At 39.8% G+C, this 27,021-nt stretch overlaps 5 protein-coding genes and 1 long non-coding RNA gene across 6 annotated transcripts; 4 read left to right on the top strand and 2 right to left on the bottom strand.

Moving 5' to 3' along the window:
- The first annotated feature begins 970 nt into the window (after positions 1 to 970).
- LOC145701262 (glutamate receptor 1-like) lies at positions 971 to 3,285 on the top strand. Its single transcript, XM_081778486.1, has 6 exons — positions 971 to 1,085; positions 2,386 to 2,583; positions 2,699 to 2,768; positions 2,817 to 2,876; positions 2,959 to 3,098; positions 3,139 to 3,285. Exons 1-6 carry the CDS (start codon positions 1,074 to 1,076, stop codon positions 3,283 to 3,285), a joined length of 627 nt encoding a protein of 208 aa, XP_081634612.1. The 5' UTR covers positions 971 to 1,073.
- Positions 3,286 to 3,328: 43 nt separating this feature from the next.
- Positions 3,329 to 5,530, top strand: LOC145704468 (putative glutamate receptor). Its single transcript, XM_081781921.1, has 7 exons — positions 3,329 to 3,446; positions 3,821 to 3,906; positions 3,951 to 4,020; positions 4,065 to 4,153; positions 4,668 to 5,012; positions 5,073 to 5,356; positions 5,406 to 5,530. The coding sequence occupies exons 1-5, from the start codon at positions 3,367 to 3,369 to the stop codon at positions 4,808 to 4,810; spliced, it is 468 nt and encodes a 155-aa protein (XP_081638047.1). The 5' UTR covers positions 3,329 to 3,366; the 3' UTR covers positions 4,811 to 5,012; positions 5,073 to 5,356; positions 5,406 to 5,530.
- Positions 5,531 to 5,877: 347 nt separating this feature from the next.
- LOC145702479 (uncharacterized) lies at positions 5,878 to 10,590 on the top strand. The gene is made up of 7 exons (XM_081779710.1): positions 5,878 to 6,080; positions 6,129 to 6,414; positions 6,470 to 7,957; positions 8,425 to 8,444; positions 8,491 to 9,580; positions 9,622 to 10,030; positions 10,171 to 10,590. Exons 1-7 carry the CDS (start codon positions 5,995 to 5,997, stop codon positions 10,482 to 10,484), a joined length of 3,693 nt encoding a protein of 1,230 aa, XP_081635836.1. The 5' UTR covers positions 5,878 to 5,994; the 3' UTR covers positions 10,485 to 10,590.
- Positions 10,591 to 10,609: 19 nt separating this feature from the next.
- On the top strand, positions 10,610 to 14,401 carry LOC145702480 (uncharacterized). The gene is made up of 9 exons (XM_081779712.1): positions 10,610 to 10,816; positions 11,407 to 12,688; positions 12,739 to 12,944; positions 12,985 to 13,177; positions 13,218 to 13,459; positions 13,508 to 13,647; positions 13,691 to 13,855; positions 13,899 to 14,157; positions 14,201 to 14,401. The coding sequence occupies exons 1-9, from the start codon at positions 10,737 to 10,739 to the stop codon at positions 14,238 to 14,240; spliced, it is 2,607 nt and encodes an 868-aa protein (XP_081635838.1). The 5' UTR covers positions 10,610 to 10,736; the 3' UTR covers positions 14,241 to 14,401.
- A 1,736-nt stretch (positions 14,402 to 16,137) lies between these two features.
- On the bottom strand, positions 16,138 to 17,505 carry LOC145703976 (uncharacterized). Its single transcript, XM_081781394.1, has 5 exons — positions 17,292 to 17,505; positions 16,865 to 17,247; positions 16,547 to 16,823; positions 16,378 to 16,505; positions 16,138 to 16,333 (listed from the first exon to the last, which is right to left on the bottom strand). The coding sequence occupies exons 2-5, from the start codon at positions 17,210 to 17,212 to the stop codon at positions 16,184 to 16,186; spliced, it is 903 nt and encodes a 300-aa protein (XP_081637520.1). The 5' UTR covers positions 17,213 to 17,247; positions 17,292 to 17,505; the 3' UTR covers positions 16,138 to 16,183.
- A 988-nt stretch (positions 17,506 to 18,493) lies between these two features.
- LOC145705692 (uncharacterized) lies at positions 18,494 to 20,603 on the bottom strand. The gene is made up of 3 exons (XR_014134625.1): positions 20,480 to 20,603; positions 18,901 to 18,993; positions 18,494 to 18,565 (listed from the first exon to the last, which is right to left on the bottom strand). It is a non-coding gene; the product is annotated as an uncharacterized LOC145705692 (long non-coding RNA).
- Positions 20,604 to 27,021: the final 6,418 nt, after the last annotated feature.

Here is a 27,021-nt window from a genome sequence, read left to right as displayed (position 1 = left end):
GAAAATCGTCATTATAAAGAAAAAGAGGGAGAAATAATTTCAGCCACCTTAAAAAAGCGCGTCATTACTATCTGCCATGGGTGTGGAGCGGCTGAACATAACATTATGATTTTAACAAAAATTGACCATAAGACAGGAAGACTGGATCGGTCTGAAAGTCCTCGACGAAGCCGACAAACTCGTTTTCCTCACAACTCCCTACGGCCACATGTCATTCACTGACGAATGGTTCCTTGAAGATATCATTACTCCTTACCTTCAATAAACAATAAACAATCCCCGATCAGAAATCCTCCGATAAAAGCTACTGTGATAAAAACCGATACTGCTCCATCCAACTATCAAGTGTCGATAGCCATGTGGCTCAACCTAGAATCCCCTCACTCTACAGAAAAATCGTTGAATTTTTAATGAAAGTTGGATTCAGAACACAAGCTCCTGAAAAGATCAGACCTTTCAAAAATTAACAGTAAAATTGTGAATTAAATCGGATGATATTTATTAAGAATTTTACGGCTAGAAAATGCTTGAAGGTTAGGCAGGTCTCAATGTTTCCATCGCTGATGGCTTTTAAGATAAAAAAACAAGGTAAGTAAAGTTGCAGTCACTTAGAACATACCGTCTCGTGAGTTAAATTTGAAGACCTACTTTTGTCCGATAAATAAATCACAGGCAGACAATTAAGAGCTCCGGGGAATCCATTTAAATGCTCAATTATATAGCAGACATTTTTTACCCTAGTATATGCCTTCTTTTTTTTCAAAGAAGAATCAAAAGAAATGGAGATTGAACAAAATCCCACCAGCTCTCAATTCAAAGCGTTTATCTTTTCAGAACAATGCGGGATATGAATATATACATAAATTTACTCCCTCCGCTACGCGGCGCCGTGATATATGTCATCTTTTTTGAATCGAACAATGTCGCAAATCTTTGGCGATTCTTTTAATCCCACTTCGTTATTCGTTTCAGAAATCGTCGGATAAAAAGAGAATTGACGGTATGACGAAACTCAAGATGAAGAGTTGACAAAGAAGGAGAACCTTTTTTACCAAGAAGACCGTGAAAAATTCATGAAGCCATTTGTAAGTTGGAATTTTATGATTATATCTTCTTATATGAGATATCCTCAACTCTCGAAGAACGGTGTAAGTATTGAGAAGAAAATGAACAGTAATCATCATCAACTACAAATAAAAAATTATATAACGCACAATTTATTCATAATTATGGTTTGTCATAAATTTGACCTTCATGTAATTTTTGCCAGCGAACAAAATCAAGCAAAAGTGTCGACCAAAATACTGTCAAAAAATTCATCAGAATTTTGCCAAGATTACGGCTTCAAGAATTATGAATTCAAACCCTGACTCAAAGACAAGCAAATCGCTAGATGCAATTTGTCTAGCAGACATGGTTGTCTACCATTTATGCGGTCTTGTAATTTGATCCACGAGATCGAGCCTTGAACTTGTTGAACCTTGTGGTTATCCTGATTAATTGTACTTTTTCGATGTGTTATGCATTTCCTTGAAAAAAGGGGATAATTGACGGATCGACTCGCCACTAATTTACAAGCGGATTATCCAAGGCGAAAATGAATGAACTCATTCAAAAGAAAAAAAAATCGAAAAAGGGGCAAAAAATGAAATCGACGAGTTTAATCGAGAAGTCAATTTATTGAGAAAAAATGAGAAAGCTCGATGACATTCGTCTTTTGAATATTTAAATAATATTCTTTTTATATGCTGTATTTCCGAGTTTGAGGCATCGAGCACAGAGAAGTGGGATGAAACTTGACTCGGGACTCTTTAAATGGCTTGTTTTTTCGTTCTTGTTTCGAAAAGGTTTCACTGTAGCTACCTGTAGCATATCTACTTACCCTCTCTGAGACTGTGCGTTACGAATTAAGGGTGTCACTGTGACTAGCCACTTGTAATATCTGAAAGAAATGTCTTTTAGTTTTTTTTTCATTAAAAGTTAATATTGTAGCAAAAGTTCAAGTTAAAAAAAGAAGGGTTCGCCCTTGTCAGTTGTTAATTCTTAACCATGTTAACTTGTCTAAAAGTCTTCACTTTTATTGTTGAACGAGAGGGAAAACAAGTCTGAGAATGAGCCATTTAACGGTCTGATTAAGGGAATGCGTGGACAGAAAAGACGGAGCATAAAACGCAATCATCTGACATTGTAGGTCACCCAATAGATTAATTCTTATTTTCCTTGTTCGTCTGACATCGATTCAAAATAATTTTGCTCAATCCTTTAATTTCTAAATTGGGTCTGATTTTTTCTTTAAAATTAGACTTGTTACTTTCAGTTCTAACAACCAACGAAAAGCTCTTATCCCGGAATATTCCAGCTAAACTTCTTCAATCAATATTTCAGGACGCAAATGGAGAATCATTACGAGGCCAAACAATCCGCATCATCACCGTCGATCACGAACCCTTCGTCGATATTTCCATCGATGACGCTACCGGCGAGAAGAGTTATGAAGGGATGTGCGTGGAGCTAATCAAGTCCCTGGCGCGAAAGGAAAACTTTTCAATAAATTGGGTCGACAGTAACGATCCCGAATACAACGTAAGGCTCTTGATTCCAACTGCAGACACTTGATCACAGTTCAACTTGGACGCAAGACAACTCCATTAACCGCTAATAAGGCTCGATTACCGCCTCGTTTACTGTAAATTACTAGACTCATGGGAACGATACGCTACCAGCGCTAGTGGAGACGCTAAATCAAGGACGCGCCGATTTATTGCTTGGTAACGTAAATCTTCTCATCCCTCTTATTAAAAATTATTTAACAAAAGCTGATGTGCCAATCACTTCCGAAACTTCAAGAATGATGGACTTCTCTGTCGCATATTTAGGTCACGGTCAATTTTTTGCAATCATAAAAATCTCCTTTTTATCAAAAAAATTTTTTTTATGGAAAAATGACCCAATTGATAGAAACTGGCTTCAGTTTTGTTACATTGAAGCAAGAATCATTCAATACCTGGGCCTTTTTGGAACCCTTCGATACCCGATTATGGTTGTATATTTTCTTCACAGTGATTTTGGTCTCCATGTTCATGTTTATAAGCAATTTTGTAAGTTAACAACTCTTTTCATTGAATAAAAACTGTTCAGATTTCTCCGTACGGCTTTTACAGGGATTTCTACAAGCCAGTGGCTCGTCATCACGACCAAATAGCGACGAATACAGACGATAGAATTTTAGCAGCAGTTCAGGGCCGGGTCTTAGCCAGTCCATCTTTCACATTGTTGGAAATATGAGCGGAATAAATATGGGCAATTAGCGCGAACCCTCCTGAGTCCGGATTATCGTCGAAGGATCTTCAAGATTCGCGTGCAGCCATGAGTCTTTCAAACGCACTTTTCTGGGGTTGGGCTGGATTATTTTGGCAAAGCCCCGAGACCGTCCCCCGCGCGCCAAGGTAGCTCATCGTCCGTCTGTCAATTATCCATTCTTTGTTATTATATTTTTCAATTAAAAATGACGACCTTTTTTCGTCTCCTCATTTCCTGTATTCCTCGTTGTCTCCAACGTGAATTTTTCATGGCAAATTGAATATCCCATTTTCTTCTATAAACTTGATTTTAATTGACGTGGCTTCTCGAATATTCGCCGATATTACCCTCCTGGGGTAAATATGTTCTTTTTTGTGAGATTGAACCCTTTTGAATTTAAGCTGAAAAAAGTCTAATTTGGAGCTTTATTTGGGTAATCAAATGACGTCAAATAAGATCGCCTTTTTGTATAGGTCATTTTCACAGTAAAATACTGCAGTCAATCAGCCTCTTTTTTAAGCTCTCGAATAACTGCGATTTTATGGTACGCTGCTGGAGTAACGATTGTTGCTAGCTACACCGCCAATCTAGTCACATTTCTTACAGGTTTCCTTCGATTCCTTCAAAGGAAAAAGCATTGTCTATTTCAGTTCGAAAGCAACAAGTCCCATTAGACACTTTTGCGAACCTCCGAGCCGCTCGATCATCCCGTGGATTTAAGTAGGCCTATTGATAAAGCTGTCGAAATAATACTGGTCTACTAGATATGGTTTTGTCGCGCATTCAGCCACCGAAAGGTACTTCTGCCACTCGACTGATCAAATACTGAGGAACATATGCCACGACGTCAAGGGTGAGTGCATGGGAAGAACTTTACCTGGAAGGCTTCTGTTTTGAGTAAATCATGCTTTGCTCGAAAATATAGGTCATATTTTTATGTTATTCAAAAATATAACCAAAATCACTCTCAAAGAATAATTAGGTCAAAATTTGGGTATCAAATAGACTTGATTATTTTTGAGGCTAGGCATGGCTTTACATTTGCATAAAAACACCGCTATCTGACCTCGATTTTTGCGAAAAAAATGACTGTCTGAAAAGAGAACCTTCCACGGATAAGAACCGTATTTGGAACAAATCAATTACATACCACATTTTACATTATATCGAAAGAGGTCACAATCGAAAGCATTTCAAAATGCGCATTGAGGCTTAATAATGAACCTTTTTTGGCTCAGCATTGAACAAAAAATGAGGTCCAAAATAACCAAAAAAGGACCACGAAGAGACCGCTGGAAGCCTTTCGCAAATGACCTTGCTGGAATCAAGGAAGAGAGGAAGGAGCCATTTCTGACTATGATCTTTAGAAGCTGATCGCTGGACCGTGGAAGACACATCAGAGGGGTTAAAACGAGCTCGGGAAGAAAACTACGCGTTCATTTCAGGCACCGCGCATGAGAAATTTAAACACGCTTTCCTTTTAAGAAATTTATATGTTCCGCCGCGCTAATGGATCATATTTTGCTCGAGCACATTATTTCGACCCATGAACCGTGTGATTTACGTCTGTCACAAGGAAAGGAGGAGTCTTTCATTAAATTTTGAAGGGAGGAGAAAAGGTCAAGACTCTTTCTTCTCAGGAAGACTGGTTGGGAAGTTTGGCTTTGGACTTGGATTCAAGAAGAACTCTAATTTGACGAATCTCTTTTCAGGTAATTTTCCCGTTGGACTCTGCACCCCTTCTTGTTCATGTTTTTTTTAATGAATTCAAGTCGGAGTCCTCCGAATGCGAGAAAACCTCGAGATCAACCAGCTCTACGAAAAGTGGATCAAGCAAGACGGACTCGATACTCCCCCAAAATGCAATCAAAACGACGAGGAAGCAAATACCGCCGTGACTGAGTCAAACAAATTGACATTCGACAACCTGAAGGGATTGTTTTTACTCGTCTGGGGATCCTTAATACTTGGCTTTTTATTCCTGATCGTGGAATGGATCGTTGCTTGTTACACCCTTTTGGATTCTAAAAGTGGCTCGCCAAAGACGATGGTCGATGTGAGCTTCAGAACTATTCATTATTACGAGAAATAACATCAATTTCAAGGCGTTCAAATTGAGGCTCAAATACATGCGGCAAAATCAAAAAATTATCCGGCAAAGATACAAAACGAAAAGAAACTCTTTCTCAAGATATTTATCTCCCATTTCCAAAGTTTACCAAAATGACAGGAACGGATCTCAATAATAAGCAAAACCATTTTTAATTGCAGTTGTCGATCCGAACAAAAGCCAACATACAGTTATTTAGCAGCATAAGTTATGCTGCTAACTCGTTAAACGAGTTTAGCGGTAGAATCTTCCAGTATTTCGACTTCTTCCTTATTCTCCAATAGTTCAATACCAATAGTAGACTTTTTCTATATAAACTGTGAATATTGCCCATCTGTACAATCGAAAAATAAATACAGTATCAAAAAAACTTTTCTTCCAGCAACACCTCCGTCTTCCAGCAAAAAAGTCCTCCAAATCGATTTTCCCAGCGCGCCGTCTCCACTTTTTCTCCGAGACTCCCAGGATGAATCATTCAAAATGAACTTTTTTCGGAGGCGATGATATTTTGTCTCTAGAACGGGTTTTTTAGAGAAACGGTCATAAATGATAGAAAGAATGTGAAAAAGAGAAAAATCGATGAAATGGTGCGATTTTGCCAGTTTTGCAATAGAAAATTAGACGTTCGATCGGTCAAGGAGCAGGATGAGCATGAATTTGGCTGCATTGGGTGAGTTTCAAGCCTTTTTTTATACAGAAATCACTTTCAAATTTACAGTAAGACGCAGTCATCCCTTCAATCAATCCATCTACCGCCTGACAGTAGCATCAACTTATCTTCAAATTCCCCGAATCCTCAGTTGAATTCCAGTCGTGAAAAGACGCCAGAACCCTCTCCGACGAAATTGACAAAGAAACTGTCTGATAGGAAGAAAAAACGAGCATCAGAGAATAATGAAAAAGAAGCCTCAACGAGTAGACAATGTCACATCTGCAGAAAAGATATCAGAGGATCACTGGAGCAAAGACAGGCACATATCATGAAGTGCACGAATAAAGCAAAAGTAATTGAGCCATAACTTATGGCCCATAAGGCGCTCCATTTCATCCCCTTTTTAGATGAGCGATACGCAAACCTTCGACCTTGTGGCAAACGAGCGAAACTACACATCCGATGAAGAAGACATGCAACTAGAAGTTCCAAAGAAAGAAACTAAGAAACCGACAAAGAAAAAGTCAAAAACTCCAACTCGAAAACGAGCCCGTAAATCAAAAGAACCACCCATTCCTTCCCCATATTTTGTCGACCTCAGCGAGACCAAAGAGGATGAGGAAAGTTCAGAAATTCCCTGTTCATCGAAAGAAGCGCAAAAACAAGCAAAGAAAGAAATTACGATAAAGAAACACCAATTTGCGCTGATTTCATCGCCGAAAAGAAAAAGTGGCGAAAGTGGGGATGAAACGGACTATTCTCTTGAAACCTTTGAAAATCCGAATTTGGTGGTGAATAATGACATATTCAAAGGTTTCGCGAAAATAAGGGTTTTTAAAAAATCAATGGAGCAATCGCCGGAATACATGAAGGTCGATGATGATCAAGAAAATCAGGAGAACTTCTGCGACGAAGAAAATCTTGCAAATATCGATGAAGAAGTTTTTCCAACAGAAAACGAACAATCTCCAGATCTACCTCTTCCCGAAAATTCTAATCTTCCGGACAATCAAATTCCGGAGCCGATTATTCAAGAGAACAATGATGTTCGTCTTCCATCGCCAGAATTACCTCCCCTTCCTGATGATTTTTCCGATGGGTCGATTCCAGATAATCCCCTAGAATCGAATATCCAAGATTTTTCAACCGAAAACATCGACGAAATCGAAGAATCTCCAATTATAACGAGAACACGGGATCGTCCTCTGCCTTCAGTTAGAAGTCCTCTCAAACCGCGCAATCTGACGAAAAACGAAGCTAGAAAAGCTGTCAAGAAACGAAAGTCTTCAGAAGTTCTCGGAAACAGTTCGAAAATCGCAAAGAAGCATCATGAAAAGACCATCATTTCCAGCATTCCATCTTCATCTCTCGCTGCTCGACCTCTTGGCGGCTGGAAATCGCCCGATAGAAAAAATTCAAGAGACAAGAATGAAGAGGACGAGGATCCTCCAACAACAGCGAGCTCGGTTATTCAACGCCAACTGGAGGAGACCCAAACGGAATTTCAAATCCGCCCCGTAGAAGAAACCATTCTTGAGCTCAAAGAAGATGCGCTCCGAAATGGCGACCTAGTGAAATATTCAAAGTGCGGGAAAAAGATTCGATTTCACTCGTTTTGGATTCAAGTCCGTTGTCCACAGCTGAAGAGTGCTGATACGAAGCGACTAACATTCGGGGAACTGAAAAATCTTCACGATGCGATTTACTCGCCCCATGATCGTTTCTCCCAGTCTCAGAATACCTTTCAAGAAAACAATGAAGAGCGTGAAGAATCAACGCTAGAAGCAGCCCCATCTCCCCCAGCCCAGGAAAGATTAACAGAAAAGAATCAGCTTACCAACCTGCCATTGCCTTCACAAAGCCACATGCCCAAATTTGTCACATCATCCCAGAAGCTGGGGTCGGCGACCCATCTTTCAAATAAAAGATGGGTTAGGGAAAGCTTAGAGTCCGGTTATAATATACCCGGTATAAACCCGGATTTTTATTCTCTTTATGCCCAAATCGCGACAATATTCGGTAAAAAAATGGTCAGAAATTGGCAAAAATGGCCATGCGTTCCGGGGTTAACTAAGCTCAGCTCAATTATTTTGAGAAACTACTGTACATCAGGTTTAGAAAACTAGATAGAAATCTGATCTTCAAACTGAGTGAAACCCATCTTACCCATCATTCGAACCCATCTTTCCCATCATTTGAACCCATCTTACCCATCTTTCGGGAGACCCATCTTTCCCATCTTTCAGAATCAAAAGATGGGTTATGGAAAGATGGGTTTACCCATCTTACCCATCTTTCCCATCACCCATCTTTCCCATCTTACCCATATTTGAAAGATGGACCGCCGACCCCAGCCCAGAAGTCCAACTCTTCAAACATCAGGTAGTAATTTCTTCTTTTTGGCCCTTCCTTTTAACCTTGTTTTTAGTTCAACATCGCAGATTCCCGAGACGCAGAGTCAAGACAGGCCCGAAACTTCCTTCATGATGAATGGAAATTTCATCTCGCCAATAATCACTTTCGATAGGAATACAGAAAAATCGCGCCTCGCCAAGCTGAAAGATGGCGTAGTAAAGACAAGAAAAGACTCCCCTTCTCCGATTCTTATTTCTTCTGAAGACGAAAAACAGGCGGATGAGCAAGATAAATCACATTTTCTTGACGAAAGTGGGGAGCCGTCGATGATTATTCAGACCAATCGGGAAATAAGAAGATCTTTAGAAAAGCCTCAAGAATCATTCGCAGGGCTAGGGTTGGATCTGACAGAAGATGGAGAGCAGGAAGAAGAGGAAGAGATTGAAAAGACCCCTCCATGGATTCAAAAGCACCCTTCACTTTCGAAAGTCCGTAAAACTCCAGATAAACCTCCAGCGATCGAGAAAGTTGAAGAAAATAACGAGCTCGAAGATTCTTTTGTAAACTCTTCCTGTCATTCTGGCACACTTTTCGATGATCATTCTTCCCAAGAACTGCCGAAAGAAAGTCCTAACCCAGCCCCTTCTCCTCCTTCTTTTGGGGGAACCGCTCCATTTTCTATTGAGATAGATCCTCCTAGTCCTCAAGCAGCTCAATCTGTTCCTGACGACTCGCCTGTTTTCGGTGAGTTTGACCCACCGCCGGTTCCAGAATATGACGAGTTCGATTACAATCAAGGTTTCAACGTCGAAGCGCCAGATTTCTACTCCCAGTCGCAGCAGAACTGCTCCTTCCATTGGGATCCCATGGCACCATCGAATTCGGAGAATCCAGCCCCTGCGAAACGAACGTCTCGGAAATCGCCCGATTTGCTCCCGATTATTCTCTCGAGCGACGACGACGGCGAGACATCAATGGCTCATCCCCACGATCTCAGTGATCCGCCGAAATTGGATCACACGCGGCTGTCTGGCTTCAATGAGAAGATTTCATTTTGCCAGGAGAGACTGGGAGGAGGCGAAGATGCTTTCGACCTAGGATTGAGTGATATTCTCGACAAAAGCTTTCCGAACTCTGCTCCTACTACTCCTGTTAAGCCAAAGGTATTTATAATATAGAATTTGTGCTCAACAAATCTTTTCAGAAAAAGCAGCTTGAAAAAACTCCCGAAGAAATGCCAAAGAAACAACCTTCAAAAACAAAACCGGCACGATCTCTATTCAGAAAGTCCCTGTCCCTGAATTCTTCTCTAGCCGAAGCTCCAAAAGCCCCAGTTTTCATCCCTTCCTCGGCTCAAAAACAGGCCTTAGAAGAAGCGACGGCGAAGTACCAAAAGATGCCAAAAGAAGAGTTGATCAAAGAATGCGAAAAGTACGGAATGAAATCAAAATTGTCAAAGACAGCGATGATTGGAAAATTGAAGGAAATATTTATCTACCAAAAGCTTCATCAGATGGGTCCGCAGAGCGGGCAGCGAGTGACTTTTCCTGCAAAAGAGAAGATAAATAGAAAAGTAGTGAAGTTTATGACGCAAGATCGAGATCAGAGCTCAGGTAAATTTCTCTCTGAACTGATCGTTCAGGGAAAAGATCAAGCTTTTTAGAGTACATTCTTGTGTCTTTTTGAATAAGCTCATAAAAGCTCATTATTAGAATAAAAAGCACCCTGACAGGCTATTTAAAAATTCATTCAGACAATTCGGTCGATGAGGAGTCCGGAAATCAAGCAGCGTCGGCCTTTGAGGAGATCAGCGAGGAACAAGCTGAATTGAACAAAATGAAGCAAGTGACAAAAATGATTACTTCGCTGCCCTTTCTTCACAAGCGCGTGATCACTTATGACGTGATCGGATTGAGAGAGCTGGAATCCCACTGTGTGGATGCAAACATTCAAGTTGACGAGCAGTTCTTGATCAAATACTGTGACAAGACTTGTATAACTTTCAGACAGGAAAAGCGAAGACCTGTGAAGGGAAATTTAAGAGCAAAACGGAGCAAAAAACGATGAGTATTGAATTCTTAATAGAAAGCTCTTGTTCTTCATAATTGAAAAAAAACTGCCTTCATTTTTTTATTTCTTTATTTTATTTAAATAAATCCGTGCTTATAGATCAGTTTTAAAAGCTAGTAAAACGCGGCATCTTCTTTTCAGACGATGAATGGAAATCGGATAGACTGGGCTGATCTCGATTCTCGAAAAATTGCTCGCGAAATTTATTGAAGAAAATTTTTAGAAGAAAGAAAAGACGAAGAAATTACGATGGAAGCTGCTCCTTTGGAAGTTTCAGCGAGAAATTCCTTCTTCAAACGAACAAGAAACAATAGTGGATCGCACTCAAGGTTAGTCTCAACAATTTTTTTAAAAATTAATTACACGAAAAAAGTTCCCATTCCGTAAATAGGTCAAAAACGCCCGCGCTCGTCTGATTTTATTCTTATTTCGGTGTTATTCTGAGTATTTGGATACTCTCACTTGACCCAAAAGAACCTGGGTGAGGTTTTAACGATCACATGAGCGCTACGGCGGAAGGCGAAACGCTCAACGATTTTATTCTCTTCGATACTCTTAAGTCAACAGTAGAAACTTTGAAACTCACGATTTTCTTTGTCTTTCAAATTGAGTTTGTCAGAGTTAGAGACTAAACAGTTTGCTAGAAAGAGAGAGAACAAAAAAGCTTATCTTTTGGGACTTTGGATTGAGTTTTACAGAGAATTTGATGTTTTTGCAAAGAGTGCATCCGTTAGTAGAGACGAGTAGTTTTTACTCCTTCAATAGGTATGACTTTTAGTAAAAGCCTTTATCAATCAAAACACCAAATATGTCAGTATAAAATAATTTTATTGAACCCAAAATAGGAAAATCTCTCTTCACGTAATGATAAAGATTTATGATCAGCAACTGACGTCTTTGATAACGCTGTCTTCTTCAGACATTCCAACAACAAGAAGAGCTCGTCTTCCCGGCCATTCCTCAAGCGCCGCGGCTATGGCCAGCTCGACTGTGACGATGATTCCACCTCGGCCGTCGATTTCCCCGAGCTCTTCCCTTCGTCCGGACCTAATTTACAAGAAACAACGGAAGAATCTGGAGTTGATACTAGTGGATTCCAATGTCCTGCTTTGCTCGCCAACTCTCCTTACGAAGAACCCTTATTGAGCTCCAATTCGCCTCTTGAAGACCCAAAATGTTTTGCCCAAGAAATAGCAGCTGAAGAGAATGACCCCGAATTACCTGTTTTTGAAGTGAATAACCCTCCTCCGCCGATCCCTGCCCGCCAACTCAAGCATTCTTCAACCTCGTCGCGAGATTCTCCCGTTCCAGTTCTCCCAGGCCCTCCACCTTCTCTTTCCCGCCGGCAGAACTCGAGAAAAGATCGAAAACGACCGGCTTTTGCCCAAAATAACCAGAAAAAAGCCCCTCCTGTCCGTCAAATCTCTGTTGGAGAGCAAATCTTCCCGGCCGACGAAGTCAACCGCGTTCCAGTGAATCTATCAAACACTGACAACCCTTTCTCGATCACGAGTAGACCTATCTCAACTTCAGTCACTTTTGAATCGTCCCTATCTGAATCGGCAAAATCGCAAAGTTCGAACTTGCAAAAGATGAATCAATCAATGAGCTACGGCTGGAGCGATCTGGAAAAGGAAGGCTCAGAAACATCCGAAGACGGATCAAGTCTTCTTCTTCCAAATAAATCAACGTGTGGATTCGCAAATTTTTCGATTTCCGAATCTGACGTTTTTCCTCAGCCAGAAAAGGAAGAGGACGAAGCGCCGCAAGACGCATTTTCAAGCGATGGATCGGACTTCGAAGTCGCCGACTTGGATCTTTCTACAGAGCCTTTATCTACAGAAGGCGACGAAGAGACTGTAACTGAGTACGGCTCGACGAACAACCTAGCGCAGTTCGAGCCAGAAGTGCCGATGGAAGTAAATTCCGCCAATTGCGCATCAGTGAGGCCAAGACCGAAGAGTCTTCATCTTCCGCATTTATCCAGCTCCTCGCATATGGGCGGATCAGCGGAAAGAATCAGCCCAGGAACACCTACTCCCTGCTCCAAGGGTTCAACTAACGACACGCTTCATTCTAGTGGACCTGAAAACTGCGGAGTTGATTATTTGCTCAACTCGCTTGATGACAACGAAAACGAAATGAATGTCGATGTGCTTATGGATCAGGCGCGAACGACTAGTTTCAGCGGCTTTGTCAAGGTAGAGTATCTATGAAAGAATCAAACTCAATCAAGATTTCAAATTTTTAGTTGAAACGATCGAGAAAACCGAGAATAAAGGCTCGACAGTGGGTTCCTGTTCAAATTTCCATCCCTGACAAAACTGTTTTGATATTTTCTGATGATGGACGATTGTTGGAAGAAATCGACATCCACGCGAATCAAAACGTCAGTGCCATTCAAGTCGAGCAAAGTCAGGATACCTCGATGCCCATTTACGTTGTCAAGCTTCTTCGGTAAAAATTCTTTATGTTTCTTTTCTTACAGAGAATTTAGGACATTTTACAAGGCAAAGAAACTAGTTGGAATCGGTTCAGCGAAGAATTATTCTGATTTTGAATCCTCAACTGCTGTGTACGAAAAATACGCGACCAAGGTCAATCAAATTCTAAAAGTTGGCTTGAAAGACTACATCGTTGCCCACTCTTTCGCTTCGCTTTTATCAAAAACTATCAAATCCTCCGAACTGGTAAAATATCCCTTCATTTCCTTCCTTATCAGTTTTCTAGGCGTCCGAAGACGTCGAAATCCTTGCAAGCCCAGTTTGTCGCCTAATCGTTGATGTTTTCGATGAAATCAGCTGCGAAATCAACGAAGATATGGAAATTTGCGCTCCCAACTCCTCCCTAGAAACTGCGATCGAGGTTCTCGCATTTTCTGTCGACTCTGCTACCTTCGAATTGAATCAACACTCAATCAATGAGGACAGCAACGAGCTGGAAGAGACCGAAATTAATCCTTTCAATCTTAGGTTAGTTTATCTTTTTTGTTGGCTTTCTTTCTTGACATTTTATCGAAGGATTCATCCTCTTGCGATACCTCCAGAAGACGAAAAATACAGCTACGAAGAAACCCGCACTATCAAAATATGCCCTGTTAATACCGCTCGCATGGAGATTTTACGTTTTAACACTGCTGTCGACTCATTTAACCTTCCAAGTAAGCATCAATTGATCCACAAATCGCTCATAACTATAACTAGTCTCGCTGAAAGTCGATTACACATTGAGTCCAAAGAACTTCTCAATCGCCTGCTCGATGCATTTTGACGAGGTTCAAGCATCGCTTAAAAATGTGACCATTCATCTGCCAATGCCTACCAACTGCGCGAGATATTCTACCGACACTTGGTTCATTTCTAACACAGGTTTCAAATTTCTCTACTATGTCCTCTAACAGAGAGATTTTAGTTGGGAAATGGAAGATCGAAGGCGACTGGATGATCTGGTCGATTGATTCTCTCAAACTCGAGAACCAGGAAATGAAGCAACAGTTTCTCTCTGCCGCCTGCCGAGGTAGCAACTCGGAGAAGATACCAAGTCAGCTGGCGATTCTTCAATATGAGCAGTTGAATGAAACCGCCGCATCGAGAGCAAGAATCAAAAATGACAAAATCGAGCTTCAATCTCAGCGATGCGTGGATGAAGATGCTACAGTCATAAACTACCGGTAGCATGATTGTATCCGCCCATTTCTTTAAACCTCTTTCTAGTTCAAAATACTTCGCAAAAGTTTGGATTCGACTGAACTGAAATCAGCGACGAAAAAACGATAGAAAAAAAACTTAAAAGTTCTTCACCTCCTTTTATCGGAAAATACTTCTTTTTTATTTTTATGAGTTCGAATGTTCTACTACTCTTTCTGTTTATTATCCTCTGGTTGTGTAAAACGGTTAATAAAATTGCTTGTTGGAGATCATATCAGTCTGGTATCATGGTTAAGTGTACCGACTGTAAACCACTGTTATTTTATTAGACTATAAGCAAAATTTACATGCAGGAGATGAAATAAATAGTTGCAGTTCAATTTTCAAGCCTAAATTGAAAAGAGGCCTTCTTCGAACATCATCCGCTGTATGCTCTGCATCATTTCGAAAGCATGAATATATTTCCCGTCTAAAAAAAAATTGGTTATCATCTTAGAATTCGAGTTGAAATTTTACCTTCTCTTGTGATTGTCTTACCCATTCCTCCTCCCAATTTTCTTTGCTTTCGTATGCTCGAGATCGGATAGGCTCGAGGACGATTCAATAGAGCATTTGCATATTCTTCTTCATATTCATCATATTCCTGTTCTTCTTCATATTCCAATTCTTCAAGCTCTTCCTCATTTTTTTATGACTCCCAAGGAGCTCAATGTCAAAGAGCATTCTTTCTGCTTCTATTGACGATGTTTTCGTCGTCGTATCTGATGCTATTGTTGAAGTCGTCGATGTTGTGGTTGAAAGGGTTGTTGATGTCGTTGTCGATGTTGAAAGACTATCTTGCTCTTTCCACTTACACCCGGTAAAGACATTGAATGGTCCTACATTCGTGTGGCAACTGCACGTTCTTATCAAGGCTCATAAAAAAAATTTCACTTAACACTTTTTAATTAAACACTAAACGTGCTAGATAAACCTCTTCCTGTAAAATTCTTCAGTCATTGAGTCAAGAAAGTCTTTAACGACAGCGGTGCAACTAGAAAATTCTGCAACACCATTTTCACACTTCCATTCCGCACAAGCCCTCGAGCTTCCATCTTTGCAAAAGGTCGTTTCTGTATCAGGGCACTGGTCACGTGACTCAACGAAGAGGGAGAAGTCTTGGCCAGATTTTTGAGATGGGAGGGGTTCTTCTCGAGCTGAATACGATGATAGCGATTTCTTTATTAAAAATTGTTGAAAAAACTTACTTCTGTATATTGAGGCAGAAATTGAAGCCGACAAGAAATTGAATATCTTCATTTCTTCTCTTTTTTATAACCAAAACCTTTCTCTCAACTTTGATGGTTTCTCTATTTTTCCTGCAAAATTCAAAAAGCTGAAAAATCGAAAATGAAAAAGCAACCGTTCGGAGCAGCATCTTAAAGATGCAACTCCATGTTTACGTGAAAAACATACTACAAGCATTCCCTCTTTGAGATCTTTGTAATCGGAAAGTACGGAAGAAATAAACACAATTAATTAACCCGGATCAGCGTTCATCCCCTCCATCAAAATAAAGATTGGAATTATATTCTTCAGAGAAATAAATACGCTCATTTCAGGCATGAACTCTTTAAAATAGAAAAAAAGTCTACAGCAGCTAATCCTGCGAATAAGATCATCTCCAACGTTTTCCGGTTAACTTTTCGGAACTCAAAACGAAAATACTTGGTCTCAACGGTTCAACATGTCCAGCTTGAAGCGGGGGAATTGTTCCAGTGGAATGCATCAAGTCTGCCCGACATGCCGGATTATCATGTTTGTACTTATGCATTTATGTAATACCGTTTCATTACTAATACGGTAGATATTTTAACATCTTGTCCGCGGAAATAACTATTTGTAAGTCCGTTCAGCAGAAAAAATTGTCGTTTTCCGGATCATCGCAAGTCTCCTTTGACGAAAAATAAAACGTGGAAATACAGTTCTTTTCGTGAGAACTTCTTCTCATTTTTGATTGTCAGATTTATTTGTTTGTGTTGTGTTTGGTATAAAAGGTTGCACATAATTTCAAAGATTTGCGTAAGATCTCAGAGTTTCAAACTCATATTTTTCGGGATTTTCTGTCAGCTCCAGGAATCCGTCGACATATTGCTTTGCAGTCTCATTGTAAAGCTCTTTATCCATGTGTGTTATCGTTAAACATAATCGATCGGTTGTCTATGAAAAAAAATGATGATTTTGAAGACAAAACAAGAGTCAACCTGAAAGAGAAAAGTGTACTCGTAGAGTTCCCAGCTGAATCCGGAGCAGTACATTTCCCGGATTTCGCCAAACTCGTATTTCGTATCGAACTTGTATCTTCCTACATTTGAGAAATTCACGCTTGAATCTTAATTTGATTTAGCTCTTGTTTCGAATGAAAATTCATACTTGTATAATTTTGCTCCGGCGGAAGAAATCCCTTCTCATCTTTGATAAACATCCCGATCAAAACTTTGAGCATAAAAGGCTCTTGATTTTCTATCGCTTCGTTTATATCTCTCTTTGCTCGAGTCGCTACTTGAACAAGTGTCTCTTCTAACTCCGCGTTCGGCTGATATGCGTTTTCGCTGATGTAACAGGCTACAGTAGTGTTGCCGAGTTTCTTCGGGAATCGGTCGCGAAGATTGTAGTCGACTCCGAATCTCAGGTCTTTGCTGTGCGATTTCTTGGATTTTGAATATATTTTTTGTTGAAAAATGGACTAACTGTTATTTTTGAGTTGATAAAAGAAAATGCTGCAAAGAGATAAGTGCCAATCGTTATCCCATTTTTTCGACAAAAGGCCAGAAGCTTTTTGCTCGCCTCTGGAGTTCCTTTTCCCAACGTGACTTTTGTTGGAACATGCTTGGGGCGCTTGTTTTTGAAGGGAGTGTGAGGAACTACATTTCGATAAGCTCCCTTTTCGGCGGTGACTCTCTTCTTGAACTCTTCGACTTTCTTTGGGTCGAGTTTCGGCGAAAGATATTGTGCTGCAGTTGGATATTCGGTGACAAGAGGCTGCGACAAATGAGGTTTTTCGTAGAATGTCAAAATGTCGTGGAGAATGAGCATCATTGATGTTCCATCAGCAAGGGAATGAGGGGTAACGACTAAATTTGATAAACAAAGCTTGGTTCCAAAAGTCGTTACTTACCGATGATTTGGATGGTCAGGCCTGCATCACAAACGATTAATTCTGAGAACTGGACTTTGTTCTGAACTGTCTTCTGGAATTCTTCTTCGAAGGAGCTTTCTGAGCATTTGATGAATTTCGGCAACGATTTGTTGACTGGGACGTTCTCTAGTGAGCTTGTTGTTGTTTCAGGCACTATAAAAATTTAAAAATAACTTTAAATTTATAATTAACGTTTTCGATATATCTGAAGTTAAATCTGCATCAATGAATGGCTTTTGCTGAATACCGTGGAGACAGTCAGAAATTATAATCGCCTTTTAAAAAACTTATTATTCTTAAAATGACAAGCCTTTTCTTAATAAATCCGGCGACCCATTTCGCATGCAAGAATGGATTCTTCATTTTCGCCTTCTCCCAAGCTTGAGAAATCGTCGTCCGATCAAGTGGGCTGTGAAGTTCAATAATGGCCGCATGAGAAACGGATACATCTTCAGCATTCATGAAAAACTCGATCCCTACTTCATCCCGACAGGATTTGTTGCCGCAGCAGCAGATTGCCCTCAAAAATAAATTGAAAAGTTCTGAAGTTTTAGACGAGTCTCTTACCTGATGCAACTACCAAAAAGGCACCCGCAACTCATTCACAAATCTCTCTCTCCTTTTGTACGCAAAATAACTTTATAAATAGGACAACGGTCGTTAAACTCTAGAAAGCAAATAGCGCGGTTGTTGAACGCAAATGATGCTACACCTCTCTTTTGTATATAAAAACTCGTTGAGACTCAACGGTTGAGTCATTGTATTCAAGGCATTGGACTTTCGCCTTTAGGTGGTATTCTCTTTGTTATTTGTATTTCAACAACGAAATTGAACTTTCAGGCAGATGATCCTCTTCGATCAAAATTGACGAAGTTGCTCTTGATGGCATAGGTTTGAAGTCCGGCAGTGACTTTTTCAGGTTTTCATTAAAAGAATTTGAATTCAAGAGTCTTCCTTGATTTCAAGCACGATTCCGTGAAAAAGAACGATCTTTTTGTCGAAAACTTTTCGGAAACCATAATATCGTCATTTTCTGATTTGATAGAGACATTTAAGAATGAATAAAAATGATTTTACATTGACATTAACGATATTGATTAAGCACATTGCACAACAAGTTTCTCACTCTGATCTTTGACCACGCAGTTCTAGTGACAAGAACCTTCTGAAAAACCCAAATCCTATAAGTACGATTGTAAAACAAGAGCTCCAAAACTGGATCCGCCCACCAGCAGCTGCAATAACTCCGCCGTCTACGAAGAAAACACAATTTCAAACGAAGCACAAAAATCGGCTTAGAAACAAATGTACAAATATTGCTTCTTCTATTTTCTAAATGAGCTCTCGTTAAATACTTATGAGCTCATAAGTAACTACCAAGAATATTACCCAGCAAAATATTTACGGCAAAAATCGAGAAGCCGCTTGCGGCTTCGAGCAAAATAAAGAAGAAGCCGCGCATCGCGCGGCTTTGGTTATTTATTTTTCGAAGCCGCAAGCGGCTTCTCGTTCATAGCGATAACTTATTTTATGCTCATTTCATTATAAGAAAAAAAATTAATAAAAAAATTAACTGATTAAATAATACCTTGCTGTGTTGTCGCAGCAATATATTTTAAAAGACGAATCGAATAATCCAAATTTTCAGAGGCTCCGGCGAAGAGTTCTTCTGAGGACTGATCTAAAGAGGGATGAAAACTCGATGATAGCTCGAGAAAATAAAGAATAAACTCAATTGAAAGCATTAAAAATCTCTGTTAGTTTTATTCCGAAACGATACAATAGTCAAAACGTGACTTTATCGAATAGATGAATTTGCTGGAAACATGTTTTCTAATATTATTGCAGTTCTATTGAGAAAAAAGGGCTGAGTTGAAGCATTCCACAATTTTGCATCAAACAGAAAACTGTTTTCCTAGTCCACATTATTTAATTGATATCAATTTTCTCTAAATTATTTGATTGAGCCATTTTCCTAGCAGACGGCTTCCGTTGTACTGTAAATGCTGAAAACACGGGCGAAGTTTAGTTCTTGCAATTTTGTACAAACAAAGCCCAAGTGCAGTTTATGATATGAAGTGCGGAACTTAATCTAAACTGTGTTATCCTTAAGGATATCCCAGGAATTCTCAAAGTGAGAAACAAGTAGAGGACCCACGTAGAATTCGTTGTTATTCTCTTCTCAATGCTAACTAGTTAATCTTCGTCGGGTTAAAATTAGAAGAATTCAAGTTGAATGCATCCGCGATCGTTTTTAGCGGATAGACTGAATTCTCACTTCGGGTGAGCTCTACCATCACATTTTCGACCCCTAGAGAGGGGATTTCATTCGAGGCTATGATTCGAGACATCTAATATGATATTAGTAATATCTCTAGAATCTGGGTAGTGGTTAGGGTTAGGGTTAGGTACTGGGAACTCTTAACCCGATAACGCGAGTTTGAAATTATACGATAACGAGAGCGGGAGCAGTTAGTGCACCCGGGCCATCTAGAACAATTTTAAGCAAAAAGAGGGCAAAACTGCTTGTTTTCTTGGTCTGTAAGACGGCGCTTTCGTCGGATTTTTTAAAAATGCTCGGTCTAGAACTCCTGAGAACTCATTTTTGTGAGGAAAAACGCGAAAAGAACGCGCGCTCTCTTGATGAATGTTATGTAACATTGAGTTCTCGAGACGAATTTCCAAAAATTTCCTCCTTTTTTGTAAAAAATAGGGATTGAATAAAGAGTATGAAGATTTCTTAAAGTCAAACTAAGTGAGGAATAGGGGCTAGAATCTAAGTTTTTTTGAATTTCTGGATTATCTTCGAAATTGAAGAAAATCACAATGCAACAACTAGCTCTGGGAGCACTTAGTGCTCCCGCTCTCGTTATCGGGTTAAGGGGGTCCGGGGGGTGAAGTCCCCTGGTTAAGGCCTTAGTTGGGGGTCCCGGGGTTCATAGCCCCTGGGTTAGGTTTTGGGTTAGGGCAGCTCGAATGATATCCCCCTACTACCTTTTGACCTGGGTCCCCAAAAAAGTAAATATCAAAGAGGCATTTTATCAATATTTTGAATAAATTGTGGTGGCTTCCGGTCAATAACTATCCGAAAAAAATATTTATCTGAGGAAGCCATTTTTTGCTTTGGAATGAACTCCACGTCCGAGGACAATATCTTGCGGTCTCACCTTCTTTTGGGAGAGCTTCGTGCGTTGTTTCGACTGAAAAATAAACTGCTTTGCTTGTTGAACTTTTTTTAAGCATTGATTTTTGAATATTTCTCCAAACTCCGCCCAGAAAGAAAATGGAGCTGCCTAATGTCTTAGAAGGCATGTGAAATTTCTAACAGCGGCATTTTTGCGCCGCAGCTAATGCAACCGAAAACTAGCTTATCCAAAAAGAAAGATGGCTTATTAGCAAATCGACATTCTTGTTGTATAACTCGGTGTTCTATACTTTTCCTGAAATGATTTGAAAAACAAAGACGATAGGAGTTTCCGTTCCATGGGAGATTGAAGCGACCGCTTGGGTGTTTTCGACTGTTGAAGATTTTCCTGTATCTAGGCGGCTCATCCGGATCAATTTCTTCGTCCGGTTCTATCCAGCAGTCGATGTTAAGCTCGTAGCCTCCTGAATACGAGGAATGAGAAATTTTCCTCAACGTGAATTGTTGAATTGAGCCAGGGACAATTTGATAATCGGCTGTTACGCCATCTCAAAGCGTATTCGATTTCATTCCTCTCCTTTTACCACTTCGTACTCGAACTGTGCAAAATCCGGTCTTTTCAGAATCAAAATCAAGAGATTTTCTAGACTAGAAAAAGTCGAGAAGCCGCTTGCGGCTTCGAGTAAAGAAAGACAAAGCCCCGCTTCGCGCGGCTTTAATGTTTTTGTCGCTCGAAGCCGCAAGCGGCTTCTCGATTTTTTTGTCAAAAAATTAAATTTTCGGAACATGCAATATTTCAGCTTTTTTCTGGACCCAAGTGTCCAGAATTTTATCAGCACAAATATTTTCTTGAAAAGTGGCACCCTCTTCCCACTGGATAAAGAAGAAATAACAAAAAGAAAAACTCTTCTAGTTTTTACTTTGCTGGGAATGTTATCGGTTTCTGCCCACGATAGGAGGCCACAGCAGGTGACCCCACCCGTCTGATCCAGCCAACCGCGATAGAATCCTGATAAGGAATATCGCCGCACCCAGTGTATTTGTACATAGGCCCCACGTGATTGCGAGCAGATTTGAATAATCGATTCTAGTGCTTAGCGTATACTTCCAAAATTTCCTCATATTGTATGATTCATACTGTACGATAGGGACTACAGAAAACCCTTTTGTCACGTGGCTGAAGGTCCTTTACAGTAAGACAAAAGTCGATTAGTTGATGATACCAATTCAACTATCTTGCCGTTTTCCAAGTGGGTTTTATGCTAGAGTGAGTGGGGATTACTCGTAGATGCATAGTTAAGGCGCAAATTGTGCGCTGCTCCGACAGGTGGACTAAATTCGGATTATTTTGAACGGCAGCGTGAGCGTTTCCGGATTTCGGAAGGCTCCTGCGGTCTTTTTATCAGAAATGATAGCAGTTTAAAAAAGTTCTGTTTTCGCTTTTAAAGCTAATTTTAGCTCAGAACCTTACTGAACTTTGTTGAGTGTTTCGCAGGTAAAAGCCAATTAGATAATGTGTTGTCGAAGCAGACATTCCAAAGTTGAGACAATAAACTCAACGCTAGAATCCGCTGGACTCTCGTTGCATTAGATATGCTTTGAATTTTGAGATCAGTAAATTAAGAGTCGACAAGCAACCCCAACAATGTTTCGAGCACCTGCCTAACTGAGAGGAATTTGGACATCTCAACCTGTCGCGACATAATACCATATCTACGCAAGAGTAATTCTAGAGCTAGAGAATCGAGACATAGGGTTATATAAAATTCTTGGACATCGAAAACCGTCATTTTCATAGCACAGTACTGATTGAAAGAATCTGGGAACTTGGGCCAATCAGATTTAACCCAACCTGATCTCGCGTTCCTGTGAAGAAAACCTGAGTCAGGGTTCCAAAGAGCTTAAAAAATCGATAAAATTAGACTCTTATCTAACTTCTTGCGAAGCTGCGAAGAACCCTGACTCAGGTTTTCTACACAGGTCGATGTTTTGTCTAGCTGGCCCGAAAAAAATTTTATTTATCGAAGATCAATTAAAAACTAATTCCAGTCCGCGTAATATTTGTTTTAAAACAGGATGTTAACAACAAACATGATTAGCTTGAAAATTCGTTCGCTCATTTTAGATATTTTTGCGTCGATTTTTACGTGCTCCAAAGCCAAAACACTTAGCGCCGGTGGACCGCTCGTGCTGTCTTTATCACTTCTAAAGCTCAAAATGACGATAGGTTCCTAAATTGGCACTTTGGCGGGCGCCACCACTCGTGCAGCGATTTGCTTTTGGGTTAGAACGTTTGGAGTGACAGAAAATAAGGAAACCAGCAATTTTCCAAAACGAAAGTTCAAATTTTCAAAAACTCATTTTGCGAAATCAAAATTTTAGACATTTCAAACATCCGCTTTTTGACATCTAACGCGTGATTTGCAAGTTACTCGTGTAGTAGGATTTGAGAAAGTTAGAGTTTGATCCGGCCCCGTCGGCTTAGCTCTGGTTTGCCATCCGTCTTTACTGTAATTTTTGAATTAGAAATCGCCTTTTCGAAAAAGACAGCTCATCAAATTTTTTACGTGAATTTACCAGTTCCTTGTGTTTCGATGCTCATACATTCCAATTCTCCTTTTTGAACTTTTAGTTGATCGAAAAATGAAAAGCTCTTAAAAATATCAAAAGTTTATTTTTGTAAGCAGTCAGGAACTCGGCCTTTTTATTAAAAATATCCAGCTAAAATGCCAAAATCTCCCTTTTCGTCAAGTCTTTCCAAAAGCATTCGCTTTAGGTACCTCAATCTCGTCCGATAAATTGCGACTCTAAAGTCTTCTATCAGCCTTGTTTTTCTCAAAAAAGTAAAAAAAAACAAGTATTTATCCATTTTCTTACGATTTCTCGTTGGTTTTCAAGCCGAAAATCAGGATAAAAAGCAAAAAAGGAAGTATTGTCTTCATTTTTCAAAAATGCCTAATAAGATTCTTTTAAAATCAAAATCGTCATTTTTAAATTTTTAATGAGAACTTGTAAGTTTGTCAAATCATCAAACATTAACGCTATATATTTTTTGCAGCACAAATACGAATTAATTAATAAGCAACGGTCACAAAAGACCGTCATTTTCAAATTTGACATTTTTCGATCTACATTCCTATCAACGTGAACTCTTCCTCGACCAGATGCCTCTTCTGCGTTTCCAATTTCCTGGGCACTTGGAGCTCGGTTAACCCGCCAGCGTCAGCTGTGTTTTCATCTGCGGACGCGCTTGCTATTGCGGTAAGAATACACAGATGAAAAACGTCTTGTTGCTCGGTTTTTACGGCGTCAAACAAAAATATACTCCCTCTCTCTCTTTTTCGAATTAAGGGCGTCCAAATTGTAAATAAAATTGCTCTTCAAAATAAATTTCAATTAACACTCTTTCTTTAGACCCAAAACATAAATTTACAAATGAGCTTATGACTAGCTAAGGGCTTTTAAACCAAAAAGTTTTCGATAAAACCAAGAGCGACCTAGATCAAAAACACGCATTTTCTTTGTTTCTCTTCAGATTATTAAAAACTCTGTGGCCGGGAACACCGATTGACCACGTCGTTCTTTTACCCGGATGCACTGCCCTGAGTTTTCTCAATAGAAAACGAATGTCAGAGTTATTCCCTTGTTTTCTATTGTTATTCACAAAGTTGAGTCTTGTAAAGAAAAAAAGCAGGCACTTCATTTCTAGCCCCAATTATCTCCAAAAAACAGCAATAAACATGACACCCCGAGTCAAGCAAGCAACTCAGCTGTACCCCTAGAACGACAAAGCGGCTCACACCGAGAAAAATAATCACAAATACTTAGTGACCTTTGTGTTACAAAAAATTGTTCTACAGATTCTGTAAATAAATTGAGCAAGTTTTGCGTCGGCGAGACAAACTGCCACTTCAAAGCTAAAGCAAATGGCTCCTCGGTTGAGCTGACACGTCTTAGTGGTCGAACGAGATGCTTCTTTTTCTCGTGATGCGAAATTACTGGACATAAGACAAAAAATTGCCCTTGAAGAAGTAAGAGTGGTTTCAGTAAAAAATAATTGCATTTAATGAGCCAAAACTGCGCTTTGAGCCATTTTCAGGAATCTAAAAGAGCACTTGAACCTTTCAAAACAGCTCAAAGTGCCCGTTCCGCCGTTATCAGCCCGGCTCGGCAGGTGACGGGCCAGCTACAAGCACAGAGGACGTGTAGCTGGTCAAGCCGCCGGATTCAAAGCCGAAGCATTTGAATTTTAGACCGTCTCTTTCGCTTTAAAATTTGCCTTGCGAGTGAAGGCGAATTGCTTGTTCGAGACACTAGAATTTGAAAAAATGATAGCATTCGTTGTAATTATTTTGTTGTAATAATTTGAACGAATCTTATCACTTTTCGTGCGAAAAGGATAATCCTTATTTTTCGAGCTCTTTTCCAATTTTACCTCAAAAATGTTGCCTTCTTTTCTCAATAAAGATCACTTAGAACAAAAAATTATTTTTAACCGAAGTCACGATGATCAAAAACGTTAATTTTAGTAAAGAAACTTTAGCGATATCGTATCATTTTCACGGATCATGTCCATTTGAGGAAATTGAGCAGCTTATCGACAATTAAAAGCTCATGTCAATTTTTGTCAAAATCTGATCAACTTTAGCTCTAGCCACTGAGGTATTATTTCTAGAAGATAATACTGCAAAGCTCCGGAGTAATTTCGTTTAGAATAACGTGATTGTATCAAGTTTTTCTTGAGCATGTTTGGCTGTTAAATATGACAATCTTAACGCAAATATCTTATTAAAATAATTATTTTGGGACAAATTGGACTAAGTAAACCGACTGTTTTGTAACACAACTTTTTGTCAAAGAGAGAAAATCTGGAATCATGACGATTAATAACCAGTTTTGATAAATCATTCATAAATACTATCGATTCGGTATGATTCATACCGTATGAATTAACAGGAATTCAACTACTGAGCGTTCTATCTTAAAATATTATTTAGATTCTTAGCTAGAAAACGTTTATTTTTGCAAATTAGTTTTACTTCTTAAATCCGTTCTCGCCACTTTTTTGCGCAACGAGTTACTTCCTCGAAAAGCATAGAATGCCAAAACGGCCATAATCTTAAAGCTTAGACAAGATTTTAACAACTTTGTAGACGACAACTTTTAAAAAATAAGAGAGAATCGGGCGTGGCCGCAATCCCTTTGCAAAACAGCATTTGAGTCAGAGAATCAGCCGCCGCGAAGGCTGATTAAGAACATCAGTCGCTTTTTCTAAGAGAACAACTGCTAGAATTGATGAAAGGTCAAATCGACACGTGATTGATTTGAATGAATTATAAGGGCTTTAAAGGTTTTGAAAGGTCTAAGTAGAAATATGTTTTTAAGAAAATACTGAATTAGACGCTGGAGACCCTTAAAAAGCTGAACGGAAGTAGAAATCGCCATGTTTTTGAACATTTTAAGCGCTCTCAATGTTTTGCCGTGTCGTTCTTCTTGCTTATTCACTTGTAAAGGGTCTTTTAAGCGGTCAGGAAACACTCGACACACACGTGAGGGAAGATGCTTTCAATTTTTATTTTTATTTTTGGTTCCGAAAGAAGACAGCAATTTCGATTAATCACATGAAAAATTAGAAGTCAGCGACGTCTTTCATTTTGCCATCTTCGTCATCCCTCAAGGCTACTGTTCCAGGGCGGTAGTCAGCAACGTCCTTAATTTTGCCATCTTCATCGTCATCCCTCAGGGCGACGGTTCCAGGGCGGTAGTCAGCAACGTCCTTCATTTTGCCATCTTCGTCATCCCTCAGGGCGACGGTTCCAGGGCGGTAGTCAGCAACGTCCTTAATTTTGCCATCTTCATCGTCATCCCTCAGGGCGACGGTTCCAGGGCGGTAGTCAGCAATGTCTTTCATTTTGCAATCTTCGTCATCCCTCAAGGCGACGGTTCCAGGGCGGTAGTCAGCAATGTCCTTCATTTTGCCATCTTCGTCATCCCTCAGGGCGACGGTTCCAGGGCGGTAGTCAGCAACGTCCTTAATTTTGCCATCTTCATCGTCATCCCTCAGGGCGACGGTTCCAGGGCGGTAGTCAGCAACGTCCTTCATTTTGCCATCTTCGTCATCCCTCAGGGCGACGGTTCAAGGGCGGTAGTCAGCAACGTCCTTAATTTTGCCATCTTCATCGTCATCCCTCAGGGCGACGGTTCCAGGGCGGTAGTCAGCAATGTCTTTCATCTTACCATCTCCGTCATTATCTCTTAAAGCGACTGTCCCCGGCCGGTAGTCAACAGAATCAGTGTTCATCTTGTCAGTCATTGATATTTAAGTGAATTTTAGAAATTTTAGAAGATTTTAAAACATAAGCGATTTTTATAAGCTTCATTTTTAGACATTGTTTGTATAAAGGCAAAAATAGGAAACTTTTTTGTCTAAAAACCAAAAACTGTCTATTTTTCCCTGTCTATTTTGTTCTACCGTCGATCCATATTTTTTCGTACTAGAAGGCTCAGTCTCTAACAAAGCTTCTATTGAAAGAATTCAGCGTCCTTGCACGTGACATGAGAAAA

Source organism: Oikopleura dioica, chromosome PAR (genome assembly GCF_907165135.1).
Source record: "Oikopleura dioica chromosome PAR, OKI2018_I68_1.0, whole genome shotgun sequence".
Taxonomy (NCBI): Eukaryota; Metazoa; Chordata; class Appendicularia; order Copelata; family Oikopleuridae; genus Oikopleura; species Oikopleura dioica.
The sequence above is the reverse complement of the archived record's forward strand: the minus strand, read 5'-3'. Positions and strand labels throughout refer to the sequence as shown.